Source organism: Anarhichas minor, unplaced genomic scaffold (genome assembly GCF_050575085.1).
Source record: "Anarhichas minor isolate MPS153535 unplaced genomic scaffold, ASM5057508v1 ptg000004l, whole genome shotgun sequence".
NCBI classification, from domain to species: Eukaryota; Metazoa; Chordata; class Actinopteri; order Perciformes; family Anarhichadidae; genus Anarhichas; species Anarhichas minor.
In genome coordinates this window covers 7518499-7534221 of record NW_027466450.1, presented here as the reverse complement: position 1 = coordinate 7534221, position 15723 = coordinate 7518499, and the positions used below count along the sequence as shown (strand labels likewise).

Genomic DNA, 15723 nt, shown 5'->3' with positions numbered 1-15723 from the left:
GTGCCCCGACATTACTGGTGTTTTTTATTAGTACTTTTTAATGTGTTGATGTAATATATGTTCACGCTGAAGCTCGCATCTGCTCTTCTCTCTCTGTCGGGCTGAACTCCTCCGACTACACACACACACACATAGACACAAACACACACTCACAAAGCACAAGCAGAGAGGCAGCTGTGGTGAAGTGAAGTAGGTAAAGTGAAGGATACTCAAGTTGAGGGCAACTACTACTTGTTACTGTACGTGCAATAAAATATTTGCGAGTAAAAAGTGAATACTTTATCAATACATCAACAACAAGCATGGACATGTAAACAAAAGTGAAACCTAATTCAATCAGCCACTGCCACTATGTTCACACGAGCACAGCACGCACGGTCGGCCAAAAGGTTTTTTCTTTTGTAAACTTCTCTGCTGGCTGAGACAAAGCAGCCAGGTGGACGGAAGACAGGAGGAATGACTGATACTGACTGATGTCCATGTTCTTCTTTCTTTATAAACTTTACGATACCTATCCTGACCTGTAGACCACTGTGGTTCTCCAACATGCTTAGGAAGGAAGGGGTGAGCTGAGGGCTATTTAGTTGGTTGCAACCTGCCACAAACCACTAGATAAAACTTACACACTGTTCCTTTAATAACACACTCAAGCATTTTATTGTAAAGTTTATTGGTTATTTGTGCCATAGCTGCTGGCAGCACAGGTTGAACCAGGGCAGGACTTCCTGAAAGAGATATAAACCAGTTGGTCAGTCATCCCACTGACCAACTGTAAGGCCGTGTACCAGCCAGCTGTCTCCAAGCAGACACCACCTCCAGCACTGCGGGGTACTTTAGTTTGTGCATGGACATTGTGCATTGTTTCTACTACAGAATACAGAGGAGGGCTGCAGAAAACATATTGTTGGCCGTATTTTGAGAGAGCTCTCACAGTTCCTTATGTAAATCTGAAACCATTACAGCATATTATGAGAGTTTGTGTATGTGAGAGAGCGATCCGCATGTAGCATTAGTTGCATCAGGTTTGACGGCGGCCTGCACTGCAGAATAGCCTTATTAAGCACCAGTTTGATTTCTGGGGCATGTAGAAATGGAGGCAGCTAATGATATTTCCTGCTTCATTAGGTCATGGAGGAGTCGGAGGTTTGTTCCCTGCCTGGGGGACTTGCCAGTGTGAGGAAACAATTTGAGACTCAGGAAACTGCAACATCCCACAATGTAACCCAGTTCCATTTTCATCACAGAACTGTGCAGGTATGCAGAGCACAGTATATTCATTCATGAGGCTAAGAGCATGAAAGAGATGACTGTGGTTAAATGATGGTCACGTTTCTTCTGACCTGAGCCTGTTTCCATCATTTAGCTTTGGAATTGTGTGACTGCAATGGAGAGCTTTGCAAGTAAAATACGAAATTTAGGCTGAATATTATAACACTGAGGCTCTTATTAAATCTTGTACCAATACTAAAGTGTGTGGGTTTAAGTCACAGGCATTACTTGACATTTCTAACAGCTTCCAGGAAAACCTTCAGGGTGCTTTAAATAACACTTATATTGGAGCTCCATTCAGTAGAGAGAAACTTCACAAAGAAGTGGAAAATAATGGTATTTTTTATTTTGCTATGGTACAGTGTGAGTGAACAGCTTGATCACAGATCGTCATGCCTCCATCTGTGATTAGTCATTTCAAACTGCTGTGAGCAATCTGGTCTAGCATCTTCTCTACATGGTGTTCAGTTGTGTACTATTAAGCTTTGGCTGGTGAAGTAAATTGGAGTGGACTTAACTCACATCTGTGGCGGCAGGGGCACTGTGGTGAAGCGAGACTGAGAGATGTATCTGTGTGTTTGTGTAGCGTGCACACATTTTTCACTATGTTTGACAATCACTGTCTTCATCTTCACAGGAAATGTCCAACTCTGAAGTGACAGTGTCAAGCAGCAGCAGGCATGTCGTCCCAGGCAGTCAGCAGCAAGATGTCAACCAAGAAGAGATGGTATTTAACTTTGTCTGTCACTGTTTCTGCAGGCAGAGCGAGAAGGCTTTGCTAATGAGAAACACTTTGAGTGCCTTGTTGGTTAAAACTTTGAGTAATTGCAATCAATCACATTTGTGTAATTGATGTTTTTGGGAAGTCTCTGAGAGCTTGGGCTGAGATGAAACAAAAAAAGCATGACATTTAAAGGAAAATGTGTGGTATTCATAAGTAAATGGGGAACTTCTGTATTTCCTTTTTTATCATCAATATCTTTTTTAATTTTTTATTATTTAGGTGTCTTACAGTGACAGTAACTTTGCATCCAGTTTTGAAAACCATCAAAATGAAACAGGTAGGATGTCGTTTGGATATTTTTATTCTCTGCCATATACGCTGTCACATGCCTGACTAATTTAAGGCCTGCCTTTATACTTGTTTCTGTGCTGACTTTTAGAAGAGGAGTTTCCCAGGTACACTACAAAAGAACTGAGGGATCTCTTTGAAAAATCAATAGAAGAGGCTGCTCCACACAAACCAATTAAAGTAAGTATTTCCATTTCACTTGAGCTAAGCAGCATATACTAAGATATGAAAAGACATAATGTTTAAGTGAACAGGAGTGGGCCTTGTATAAATTAGATACCATTATATAACATACATGCATAATGTCCTGTGAATCCCTCGTGTTTGAGTGTAATTTGAATCTAGTGCAGGAATGGCGGACTCCAACAATGAAATTTCTAAATAGAGAGGTAATAATAGAATGTAAATTTACCAAATTGCTACTGCTTAAAATATGCAATCCATGAATAGTATTAATGGGATTTGACTTCTTTAACTCATAGATTTATAGATAGATTAGATAAAAGCATTATAAGAAAGCAATTTATTCAGGTCAAGTAATCTTGGATTGACAGGTGTTCTGCTATGTGAGATCATTCATGTTTTATGATCAAATTTTTACAATGTATCAGTAAGTGTTGCAAATGTAGCAATTAGCAAATGTAAAATACATATAACTGTTATGGGTAATGTTATGGATTTATAGTTATTCCCCCGTAATTATTATTTTTGTTCCTTAAAAAGATTGGACGCGATATCAATCGAGCTAAGTGGTCCTCAAATGTGACACAAAACAACACTGTGACTAGTAATGTCTATGAAGCATCCGCTAATGAGGCAGCAGAAGACACATTGGCTGAAGTGATGGATTATGCGGACTTTCCGCCCCCACCAGCTGAGGATTGTGACTATCTTCCACCCCCGCCTCCAGAATTACTCGAAATGCCATCAGACAGTGAAGATATTCCGGCATGCTATTACTCACCCGAGCCTCCAGAACCGACAAACCTCTCCAAATACCCACTCAACAAAGAAGCTTACTGCAAGCAGAGGAGTATGTATGAGCTGAAACGTCTTTACAAGCACATTCATCCTGAGGTTCGTAAGAATATAGAAAAGGAATACTACAGTGATTACACTGAAACTGAGAACAACCAGTTAGAGAACCAGGAGTACATGTATGAGGATGATGGGGGCAGTCCCGATGATATCGACGATGAAGAATACATGGAATGGGAGGAGATTCTCCCCGGGGAGGTGCAGGCAATGCGATGGATGTTTGAAAATAAACCACTGGACACCATTAAGGATGAAACTCCTGACGAGGATGACGAAAACAACAAAATAAGTGAACAGGAAATGATACTTGGAAAAGATGTGAGACGTACAGCTTGGATGTTTGAGACCAAGCCAATGGATGAGCTGAGTTCACACAATATCAACTCAACAGAATATAAAAACAAATTCAACAAATTTGATAAAGGAGATGTCCGTGCTGCAGCATGGCTGTTTGAAACCCAGACAATGGACACTCTAAATAAAATGCATAAGGAGGAGGATTTAACAAAAGAGATTATGTTTACAGAGGAGGATGGTAATGCTACTATTTGTATGATTGACAATAGGTACATGGAAAGCCTTGGCCATACTGAGACCATTGACGAGAGCCACCTTTTGACACTGAGGTCAGTGTTAGAGGAAATTCATGGAGAAGTGAAAACTGTTACGAGTACTTTTGAGACTCAGTTTAAATGCATCATCATGGGACAATCGAGCCAAATGCTGGAGATCAAGTCCGTGCGAAAAATTGAAAGTGAATTGGAGAACTCCATTGCTTCACGTTGGCTTTTCGATACCCAACCCCTGGACATGACAAACAAAGAATCTACATCTTTGAAACTTGTTTGTAGTCTTTCCATGGAGGACAGCAATAAGGGAGACTGGGGCAGGTGGTTGTTTGAGATAAAGACATTAGATTCTCTCAATGAGTGGGAAAGCTCAAAAATGGAGAAGAACGACGTTACTGGAGCTGATGTGCGCAAGCACTGCTTAGTGTTTGAAACCCAGCCAATGGATTCTCTGAAGGATGACTCCAATGCGAGACCCCAGTCTATTGAAGAAATTATCGGGGGCAATGTTAGATCTGCGAGGCACTTTTTTGAAAGCAGCCCTCGAGTGGAGAGGAAAACTGACCCTGAGGTCGGAAAACTTCAAAAGGCAACAGTAAATAAAGAAATGAAAGGAGATGTGAGACACCAAAAATGGCGCTTTGAGAGTCAAAATCTAGAGCACATAAGGGAGGAGAAGAAAGAGATTACTCGCACTGTGAATGTTGAGGACGACCTCACACAGGAGGATGGCACAAGCTGCGGGGCAGATGTTCGCAAGAACTGCTGGGTATTTGAGACCAAGCCAATGGATACTTTAAACGATGATTCAAATACTCAGCTACTGACAAAAGAGGACATTATTGCAGGTGATGTGAGATCAGCCAGAAATTATTTTGAAACAGCTCCAGCTGAGGAGTTGAAGGACCTTGCAGAGGTGGGCAAACTGAAAAAAGTTGTGGCTCTTAATGAGGAGAAGGGTGATGTCAGACATCAGAAATGGCGATTTGAAAGCCAACCCCTGGAGCAGATCAGACAAGAAAAGAAAGAAGTCATCCGAACGATTGACCTGGAAGAAATTGATAGAGTTGACGTCTTAAACTACAAACAAATCTTTGAGAGCACAGATTTAAACTGGAGGGATGAATCTCAAAAGATTCTCATAGAGGGTGTAACATCCGGTTCTGTAAAAGCAAATACAAACCTGTTTGAGTCTACCTCCATGTATGCCATGCAAGACAGCTCAGGGCACTTTCATGAGGTGAAAACAGTGCGGCGGGAAGAGGTTGTGAAAGGAGATGTAACAACGTGCAAGTGGATGTTTGAAACCCGACCAATCGACCAGTTTGATGAAAGCATTGATAAATACCAAATTATCAAGGGCATATCGAAACAAGAAATAGAGTCTGGTGATGTGAAAACCGCAAAGTGGTTGTTTGAAACACAGCCTCTAGATGCTATTAAGTACTTCAGCAATATTGAAGATGAAGAGGTTATGGGGACAAAAATAAATCTTGACCACATGAAGGGTGACGTGAAAACCTGCAAGTGGCTGTTTGAGACAAAACCAATGGACGTCCTGTATGAAAGATCGGAGTTAAAGGGTGAAAATGAATCTGAAGAAATGCAAAAGGGGGATGTCAAAACCTGCACATGGCTTTTTGAGACACAAGCACTCGATACTATCCACGATGAGACAGAGACTATTCTGAAAACATGCACTGTCAATCAAGAGGACATTAAAGGAAAGGATGTGAGAACAGCTTGTTTTCTCTTTCAGACAGAGAAATTGGAGAACCTTTTTGAGGAGGAGACGGGCTCTTTCAAGCGCGTCACTGAGATAGACATTGCGTCTGGAGACGTGTCCGGGATGAAGTATATTTTTGAAAACCAAACATCCGATATCATGACTTCTACATCTGAGGAAGTAATGCAAAAGCTCAAGACAGTTCAGACTGAGGACATACAAAAAGGAAACGTAGTGAACTGCAAATGGCTCTTTGAAAACCAATCGATAGATACAATACACGATAGCCAAGAGGAATTCATGAGCAGCCGCACAGTGAATGATGTACAAGGAGGAGATGTAGATAAGGGCCGTTTCATTTTTGAGACTTACTCCTTAGATGAAATTCAGGAGACGGACAAAGAGCTGATGAAAATGCGAAAAATTGTCCGCGATGAAGATGAAAGGGGCAATGTGAGAAATTACACCATGATGTTTGAAAATCAGCCCCTTTACGCCATTCAGGACAAAGAGGGACTTTACCACGAGGTCACCACTGTCACAAGCGAAGAAGTAACACGAGGAGATGTTGTCGGAACCCGGTGGAAGTTTGAAACCAAGCCCCTTGACGCTATCAAGGACACTGATGAGGTTTATATAATTAAATCTGTAACACAAGAGGATGTGCAAAAAGGCGATGTCAGCTCTGCCAAGTGGAAATTTGAGACACAACCACTCGACAGGATTGCTGAAGAAACGAAGACTCTCATAAAAACGGTGAATGATATTCAGGGAGGCAATGTTAGGATAAACAAAGATCGTTTTGAGTCTGACGCACTGTCGCAGGAATCTGTTAGAATGGTTAATGTGAGTGAAATACAAAAAGTTGATGTCAGGTCTGCGAAATGGAGATTTGAAACCCAGTCCATTGACAAAATAAGAAGCATGAGCTCTGAAAATCTGATTGAAACGGTTAAAAAAGAGGAGGTTGAAAAGGGAGATGTTAAACATTCAGTCTGGCTCTTTGAGGAAAACCCCCTTGATCACATTAAAGAGGTAGATGAGGACGAAGGTACAACCATCACATCACTCGATCCGATTTCCAATGCGGATGTAAAGTCAACAACGTGGTTATTTGAAACAACACCATTTGATGACTTTAACGAGACAAAAATGGAGAAGACTAAAATCCTGGGCAAGAGTGTCAAAGGAACTCTCGAGGAACTTTATAGTCAGAAAATGGTGAGGTCGAAGGGAATTCTCATTGAAGCTGATGAAGTAGGCGACGTTAGGATGGCAAAATACCAGCTAATGAATAAGCAGGCTCCGGAAATTCAACGAGAGGATGTCATCAGGGGAGATCTGCAGACTATTATGATGAACCTGCTGAACAGACAGGAAAGACAGGAGCAGCAGATAGTTATAGATTCAGAAGAGAAGGGTGACATCAGTTCTACGGTGCATCAACTATTCAACCAAGAGAGTGACAGCAGTATTGAAAGAGAGGAAATACTACGAGGTGACATTCAGGAAGCTATAAACAACCTTTTTGATGAGAGCGGTTCAGCAAAACATGGAATACTCATCCAGGAGGATGAAAAAGGAGACGTGCAGATGACATTATATTCCCTTCTCAATAAACAAGAGAATGTTAATGTTGAAAAAGAGGACATTGTAAGAGGGGATATAAAGAGTGCTCTTCAAAGACTGTCCAGTTCAGACAAGAAAGATCAGGCAGTAAAGATAAGGATAGACGAGACTGAAAAAGGAAATGTCAACTTTTACTCCACATGCATCGAATCTGGGGCTCTTGACTATCTTAAACAGCTTCACGTAGGATCTGATGAGACTCTGCCTGACAGAGTAGAAAAAGAGAAGATCCTTGGAGGCGACATCAAGGGCACTAAACTCATCCTCGGCCGTAATTCAACGCAAATTGATCGTACAGTGGAGGATGTTATACCTGGTGATGTTCAAAACACAGTAAAAGTTTTCATGTCAGAGCCAACGCTCTCATTGGAAAGACTCCAAACGGAGGAGATAGTCAAAGGCAATTTAAAAGCTGCTTTAAATCTATTGTCTGAATCGGCAAATCAAACGGTTGTTGTAGAGAAAGAGGAGGTGGTGAAAGGCAACATACCGAAAACCCTGCAGTGCCTGGAGAAGGCTCAAAAACGATACAAAGAGGTGGAGAAGCCAGATATCATATGTGGAAATATAAAAGGGGCTCTGAGATCTCTTGAAAAATCTTCGACTTCTCGAGTTGAAACTGTCCTCGAGGATTTAGTTCTTGGAGATGTGAGGGCCACACTGAAATCTCTGGAGCTGGCAAAGCAAGCGGTAAAGGAAGTCGAAAAGGAGGAAATTGTGAGGGGCGATATTCGCACAGCAATGCAAAGTCTGCACGATGCCTCCAGTGAGAGGAAGACGTGTCAACAGGAAATAGATTTTCAGGGCAACGTCAGAGAAACAATTCAGCTCTTAATGGAGCTTCCGCCTTCACCAAGGATGGAAAGGAGCCCAAGCCTCGAGCGTGACGTAAAGGGTGATGTGAAGATGTCAATTAAGTCATTGTATCAGATGCAGGAGCAATCCCAGCTGGAGAAAGAAGAAGTGATAAAGGGTAATGTTAAAGGCACAATTAAATCGCTGTTGGAAACAGCACAGCGTGAATCTCCCAAAGTCAGACTTGGATCATACAGAAGTGTTCGAGTCAAGCAGAGCCCCCCGGTAAACAACTTAAATGATGATGCAAAAAGGAACATACAAAAGATAAAAACTGCTAATTCAGTTGAGACATCAAAAGAAAAGCACTCCATCTCTACTGACACTGAAATTGTTAGAACAATGTCAAGTTCCGTGGAGCAGTCTTCTCAGCAATCACAAACTGTGGTGGAGCATAAAACGATTATCCAAAATCACGGCATCAAAACATTAAAGACAGACTTTCGTAATCTAAAGTCGAAGGGAAAGGGAATGAAAAAAGTAGATAAAACCAAAGTAAGAACTGATGATTACATCCTAAAACCACATACGCCAGAGCCTGATCTGCCTCTCCCACCTCCACCAGAGACAGACGCTGACCTTCCTCCTCCTCCTCCCAGTGTTGATTCTGACATTGATTATCTTCCTCCTCCACCACCACCACTAACCAGTGAGCAAGACTTTCTCCCACCTCCTCCCTCTCAACAGGAACTGGAGAGCATGCCAGCACAGGCAATTCATCCCTCACCAGCAAAAGCAACAAAGATGACAGTCAAAAAAGTGAAAGCTCCGGTCTTATACCCGGTCCCAAAGCTGGAGCCTAAAGTGGAATTCAGTAAAACACAGCAGGTGGAGCTCACATCCGGGAAAGTGGTAGAAATCAGCCAATCTCGATCAAAAACAACAACACATACATCAAAAACTCCACTGCCTGAGTCACCAAAACCGCTAAAGAAAGTTTACATCGCTCCTGTCAAATTCACCCCTCCACCCTCTCCTCCGCCTTCCATGAGAGGGAAAATGACTAAATTTACCACTCCATTAATAAAAGCAGAAGAAAAGTACCGGAAGCTGGTGGAGGACAACACCCCCCCAACCACTCCAACACCCACATACATACATGACTCAGTTACCGCTGCTCTTGAAATGCTCTCCACCGTCGATACAGAGCAGTCAAATAACAATGCATCAGAAATCACAAAGGGGAGAGCTGAGAAGAAGGCATTGAGTGTCCATTCAGACTCCCTATCATGTGATTTATCCAAGCATGTCGTAGTTTTAAATACCACCCACAGCAATGTCAGCGCTAGCCATGAGAAAATCTGCACTGATTCAACATTTATATCTTCTGCCAAACAGGAAATTGTCTCTAATGAGACATCGAAGGTTATCTCTATTCAAAAGACCTCATCAGTATCAGCTGTTAAACAACAGATGCATACGACTACACAGAACTCTATTTATGTTTCCTCCGAGCAGTCTGCTCAGTCTGTCATGGCTGACAATGTCCAGACCTCACTGACTGATGTCGCAAAAACTGAAAACATGTTGGCTGAAAGAAAGGATTCTAAAAATCTGAAAACAAAGCACTCCAACAAGCCCTATGGTAAAAACGAAGATGAAATGTATTCTAATAAAAGCCATATAGAAAAGAATGAAAGCAAATCACAATCTGAGAAAAAAGACAAAAATGTAAAAGAGTCCAGATCACCACCGCGTGATAACAAGAAGAAAACTGATCATTCTCCTACCAAGAGCCAAGAGAACGTTTCGGATCAGCCAATGCAAACAGAAAAGGCAGCTGCCAATACAAATGGAAAAGCAGGTAAATCTAATCAAAAGGGGAAAAAGAACCATAAGCAAGAAAAGCAAGTAGAGACAAAAAGGTCCAGTGAGAGTGAGAAACAGAGTGTTTCACAAGATGTCAAGGTGAATGTGAAGGAAGCTGCTGAGGTGAAAGTGATCAGTGAACCTAAAGAAGTAAAGACAGAGTTAAAACAGGGGGTTAAGAATGTTACTTCCTCTCCTGCTGCCGCCCCTAAGCCTGCTGTTACGGATAGCATAACTGACAGCCAACCGGAAACTCCAACTCCCGCAAAAAAGAAAAAGAAGTCCAAAAAGTCTAAAGGGGGTGCACATGCAGCTCAAGGTAAAGAGATTTCCACAGAATCAAAGACAGATATCATATACACCAATACAGCAACGTCTGAAAAATCACACCAAACTCATGAAACAATTGCAATTTCCCAAATTAAAAAAAGTATAAATGAAGAGGAGATTCAAGTGGACAGAGAAGTCATTACCACAGAAAGCAAAGACGATCAAAATTTACAGCAACAAAAAAGAGTTCAAAAGCAAGTGAAGGGATCTCAAAAGAAGAAAGAAGTGACAGCTATTCAGCAGAGCGAAGAGAATCCTCCAGAAGAAAGTCGTGATGTCCCAATTACAGTGACAGGCAAGTCGGAGCAAAATGAACGGGTAAAGTCCACAGCAGGGAAAACAGAAGAATCTCAGAGGCGAGAGGCCCAAGTGTTAATCTCTCACATCACAGAGATTCAAAGAGTTTCAGAGAAGACTGATTCTAAATATGTGAAGACTCTAGTCAACACAGTTCCAGATTGGCTGATAAGTCCCGAAAGAAAGTGCGAACTGGAGGAATCTGTGTTGGAAAGTGATGCTCAAAAAAGTGAAGAAATTCTTTCTCGTGTGAGGAAACTAGCAGACGCTAAACTAATGCATCTAGAAGATAATAAAACAACGGAGAAGCATGAATGTGAGCCAATATCGGAGAAATCTGTTTCTGCTGGGGCAACGCCAAGAATATCCAAGATCAGTATTGGTTCTGCCAAAATTGAGAACCAAACAAAGAAGAAGACCTCCCATGAAAGGCGGAAAGAAGAAGTCAGTCAGTGCAAGTCTGTCGACCTCCGGACTCCCTCTCCGTTGCTGAGGATGCGATCGCCCTCGCCAACGTTTATCACCATTGAATCCACACGAAGAACTGACTCACCCTACAGAGTTACGCCATCACCCACCCTGCTGCATAGGCCACACACACCTCCCACACCACCCCCACGCAGGTGTGACACCCCAACATCATGGCTCACTAGAATCACACCCTCTCCGACTTTTGACAGAGCAGAAAATTTGGCTCGACTCAAAGACACAACAGCCAAACTCTCGCGTGGCGTCACCCCACCACCGCCACTCCCTCAACAAATCTCAGAGAGGAAATCTGAGATTGTGGAATCACCTGCGTCTTTCCATCGGCAAATCAAAATTGATTCCCAACTTGTGGAGGCTTCAGAGACTATTGCAACAGAAAAGCTAAAAGAGAGTTTATCTAGGGAGGCTCAGTGGGCTGATGTAAATTCTGCACATGTAGAAGAAGATCAAGCTAATATTTCGGACGGTTTGAATGCAAGTGGAATACAAAGTAAGTCCCACATGTCATTTTGTCAAAATGCCCCAGATCTTATTGATGCTTTAGATATTCCAGAGCCATTATCTCTATCCGTCAAAGAAAAGAGAGAGTTTTTTGAAGAAGCACAAAAGGCTGAAATTCATAAGACTTATGTGCGAAAGGAGCCCATTGCTATCCCTGAACGACTGGGTCCAGACACGGAGGACTTAGAGGCAGAAAATGAGAACAAAGAAGACGAGGAGCTTCCCAGGGCGGACCTGTATGGTCTTGTAAACAAATTTGAATCACCAGAAGAGAAATTCTTTATCAGAAAAGAGCTTATCCCACTCACAGAGTGGCTTCACACTGACACTGAAAACATAGATTTTGACAAAGAGAAAGCAAACATCCTGGAACAAGAAATGCCAGCTTTTGACATCCAGGCTATTAAAAATGTTTTTGAACTGGGTGAGCAAAGTTTCTCATTCAGAGAGGAGAAAGAGGATCAGGAGGAGACTGTGTCAAGCCTGAGTGAAACAACAGCAGACACTTCAAAGCGGGAAAGTCCTCAAGAGACACAGAAAGGCTCACGGCGGAGCACCCCCCTCCCTCCTCAGAAAACTGAGGCAGAAATTGTGCCAGCAAAACCATCAGCCTTTTCTGAAACCAAATCAATCACAGAACATTTCTCAGATGTTGATGACTTTGGTAACAATGTCACCGGAATAAGGACAGCTGTCTCTGAGCACTCTGAGAGTGTGTCAACCCAACGGGCTCCTTTTTCCTACGCTGATGCGGTTAGAAAAAAGGCTGCATCAGCAAAGCAAACGGAAACCATCGATGACGATGCTACTGACAAGTTGCTGAGTAATTTCCACAAAACATGGACAGAGAGTGAATCTGTTTTCAAGAGTCTTGGCTACACCATTTCTGAGGAGACAACATCACAAGTTGTGTCACATCAGACGAAGATCGTCTCATCTGGTAAAGACCTATACGGCATGAAGCAACGTAAACTAATGGCATGGACTATGGATGGATGGGATTTGTTTGAATCAATTAAGTTTGTGGTGTGTTACAAAAGCGGTATTTCTAATCACTGCATTGGATGAATTGTGAAGGCTTTCTATAGCCAACGACTCTAAGAAGCTACAGGCATGCTGGCAGTTCTGTGAGGCTTAACTTAGGGACAGCAGTGTTTTGGGCCAAATTAGCATGCTAGCATGCTCACAATGGAAATGGTTACAGGCTAATGTTCAGCAGGTAATTATTCTTAGTTTAGGGTGTTCGCATGCTTACATGTACTAATTGGAACTAACCACAAAGTACAGCTGAGGCTGATGGGGATGTCATGACAATCGTGCTAGAGGAAAAGTGGAGGGTACACTGAAGAGATTAGAATTCATCCTCTGGGGACCATGAATGTCTGTACCAAATTTCATGTTGGTCCTTCCAATAGCAGTCCTCTGAACACAGCTTCAATAACACATAACAAAATCATCCTTGACAGAAGGTACATCCGTTTTCTGGAGCTTTTAACTACATCTCATGATCAGTGGAGTTGTTTAAGGATGGTATTTACACTGCCTCTGACATCCGACAGCAACAACGAACCTTGTACAGAAACGATCTTCCTCCCTGTATGACCACCTATCATGTGACATTCAATTGAAAGATCTGGGAGAAAAAAACAAGCACACCTTTAATCTAATGAATGTGTTGAACTTTTTCTGCAGTGCATATAATAAGGATGATGTCAATTTTAAATATAATTGGCCTAATAGGTCATAATTAGAACTGCAGCCTTTTCAAGAGGCTGTCCATTAGCCAACCAGAATATAGCCAGCATACAGTGTAATGTTACAGTACATGCTGGCTGAGGGCTTGCACTCAACCGGATGACAGCTTATTTTTCGTGCTCACAAAGTGCAGTTGAGAGATGCATGGAAATCTGTGCATGCATGTAAGTAGGTAGATGAGTGAATACAATAAAATCCTGACTGATACACTGAACCATTCACTCTCATGACCGTTATGAATGTTTTATTTAAGCAACTGAATTAACCGTATGAGGTACGCATTTAAATGCACATGTCATATATTTGTTGGCTTTGTACTAACAAGATTAACCATAATAGAAGAATTAAAGAAAAGCTGTTGTTGCATTGTGAGCAAAAAAAGGAAATGCTCTTCACATGGGATGAACGGGGGGGGGAAAAATCCAATAATTTGTATTCTATCTCTTTCAAACAGGTTCGAGTTCCAAAGTCGGAGCTCTGCACAGTATGTCGGAGGAGAGCTTATCCGATGGATGCTCTGATAGTGGACAAAAAGAAGTACCATAAATCCTGTTTCTGCTGTGAGCACTGTGGAAATAAATTAAGGTAAATATTACATTCATTCAAATCAATGGTCACCATTGGCACAATAAATCACTGCAATATTCATTTGTAAATGCCTTGGTGTTTTAATGGCAGTATCATTTATTATTATTATTATTATTATTATTAATTTGTTATTCTAAAAGAAAAAATGTTCTTTCCTCTTGTAGCTTAGGAAATTACGTCTCTCTCCATGGACACTTCTACTGTCTACATCATTACAAACAACTCCTCAAATCCAAAGGGAACTATGATAATGGACTTGGGCAGAATCCTCCCGCAGGAAGTGGTGGACCTATCCCCTCAGATGAGAAACTTGAATGGAGATATTCCATGAGCAGCCTAAGTTCAGTAGACAAAACACACAGCGGTGAAAACAATCTGACAAAAATGTGCGATGAAAGCAAACGACAGAGCAACAAAATATCTGTAGTTTGGCCCCCACAGGTGGATCCCCTGAAGAAAACCTTTAAAATAGAAGATGACATTCAGCTAACTAAACCACAGTGGCCCCCTCCTGACAACACTCCCAAGTCACCCAAACAACAGCACAGAAAGGCTGTTCCTAAAAGTGTAGTTTGAAATGTAATCACCACCCATCAACTAGACAGATAAGTTAAAGAAACCCAAAGAAGAAGCACAAAAGAACGAATGGTTAAATAAGATGCTACGAAAGGACTGTCCAATTGGTGCAATAAAGGATGTGTATGTTTGAAGGTCATGCAGTTAAGGGATTTATAAAAGGAACATGAAAAGTGAGGACATGAAAGGAAACCGTGTATACTTGTAAATGGAGCGTGAATGTAAAAAAAGAATGTAACTGGAATAGTAAGTACGATAGAGATAGACGTGGAGAAAGTGTGGAAAGTGGATGTAGACATGGAGCAGTGTGCCTTGAAACGACAGGCTTATCTAACGTGTCATTTTTCATTCGTTGTATTTCATCTTTATTTTTCCTGACTTTCAGCATTCACACTAATGTAACAGTTAGTATTTGACACAACGAGATCTAATTTAACCGCTATAACAATGTAATTTTTTCGACAAGTTAAACACATTATGGCTAAAAACGGCATCACGACAAGTTTAAGATCTGAGTGTAATAAAATGATGTTGGTTTCAATCTACATTTCTGGGTGACAATAAGTCAGTTTAGTAACTTTTTAATCAACTGAATGTCTAAACTGTATTCCCACTGCACCTAAAAGGAGCACAGTAAAAAATCCCATATAATTCGGCCCTGTTTCTTTTTCATCCCCTTTGTTTTATTCTAAAATGAATTGGTTTATTGTATAATTCACTCCATCATTTTGCTACTGTATGCCGGTTAATGGAAATAGTTTCAGTCGGTGGACTCTGTTGTATTATTCTGTCCGGTCTTTTGTCTTTCAACATATCAACATTTTTGCATTTGCCTCTTTTTTTAGCACCTGGTGTGCAGACTACTAAAATAATCTTGGAATTATTTTATTTATAACATTGAAAGTATATAATGTAAACAAGTGAATTGGTGATAATCATGTTTGTTTTGGACATTTGTATCCTATTTTGAACAACAAATATTTTGCAATGAAGAAGTTTATTTTTTAGATTAGTTAAACCTTGCTTTGTACAAGAAAATTCCTGATTCCATCGTGCTGTCAGGCTGGTTCACTTACTTAATTGCTGATCTAAGGGCAATAAAATATTGAATTTAATTGTTTCACTTGTCTCTTTGAAAGTCTGTTACTCTGTCATCAAAGATGAAGTAGTGTCACAGAGCTTGTCAGGTGCGTGTCTGGTTGAAGCAAGAAGACAGGAGC

General features: G+C 41.3%; 1 protein-coding gene across 1 annotated transcript; it reads left to right on the top strand.

Moving 5' to 3' along the window:
* The first annotated feature begins 1128 nt into the window (after positions 1-1128).
* xirp2b (xin actin binding repeat containing 2b) lies at positions 1129-13885 on the top strand. Its single transcript, XM_076103857.1, has 9 exons — positions 1129-1254; positions 1907-1996; positions 2273-2330; positions 2433-2521; positions 3065-9502; positions 9542-9743; positions 9786-12524; positions 12801-12803; positions 13794-13885. The coding sequence occupies exons 1-9, from the start codon at positions 1129-1131 to the stop codon at positions 13883-13885; spliced, it is 9837 nt and encodes a 3278-aa protein (XP_075959972.1).
* The last annotated feature ends 1838 nt before the right edge of the window (positions 13886-15723 follow it).

Bases quoted from the DNA above. Each gene is read 5' to 3' on its own strand.
- xirp2b (XM_076103857.1), top strand. From the start codon at position 1,129: ATGGAGGAGTCGGAGGTTTGTTCCCTGCCTGGGGGACTTGCCAGTGTG. The intron at 1,997-2,272 runs GTATTTAACTTT...TTTATTATTTAG, and splicing joins ATGTCAACCAAGAAGAGATG to GTGTCTTACAGTGACAGTAA. The intron at 2,331-2,432 runs GTAGGATGTCGT...GCTGACTTTTAG, and splicing joins AAACCATCAAAATGAAACAG to AAGAGGAGTTTCCCAGGTAC.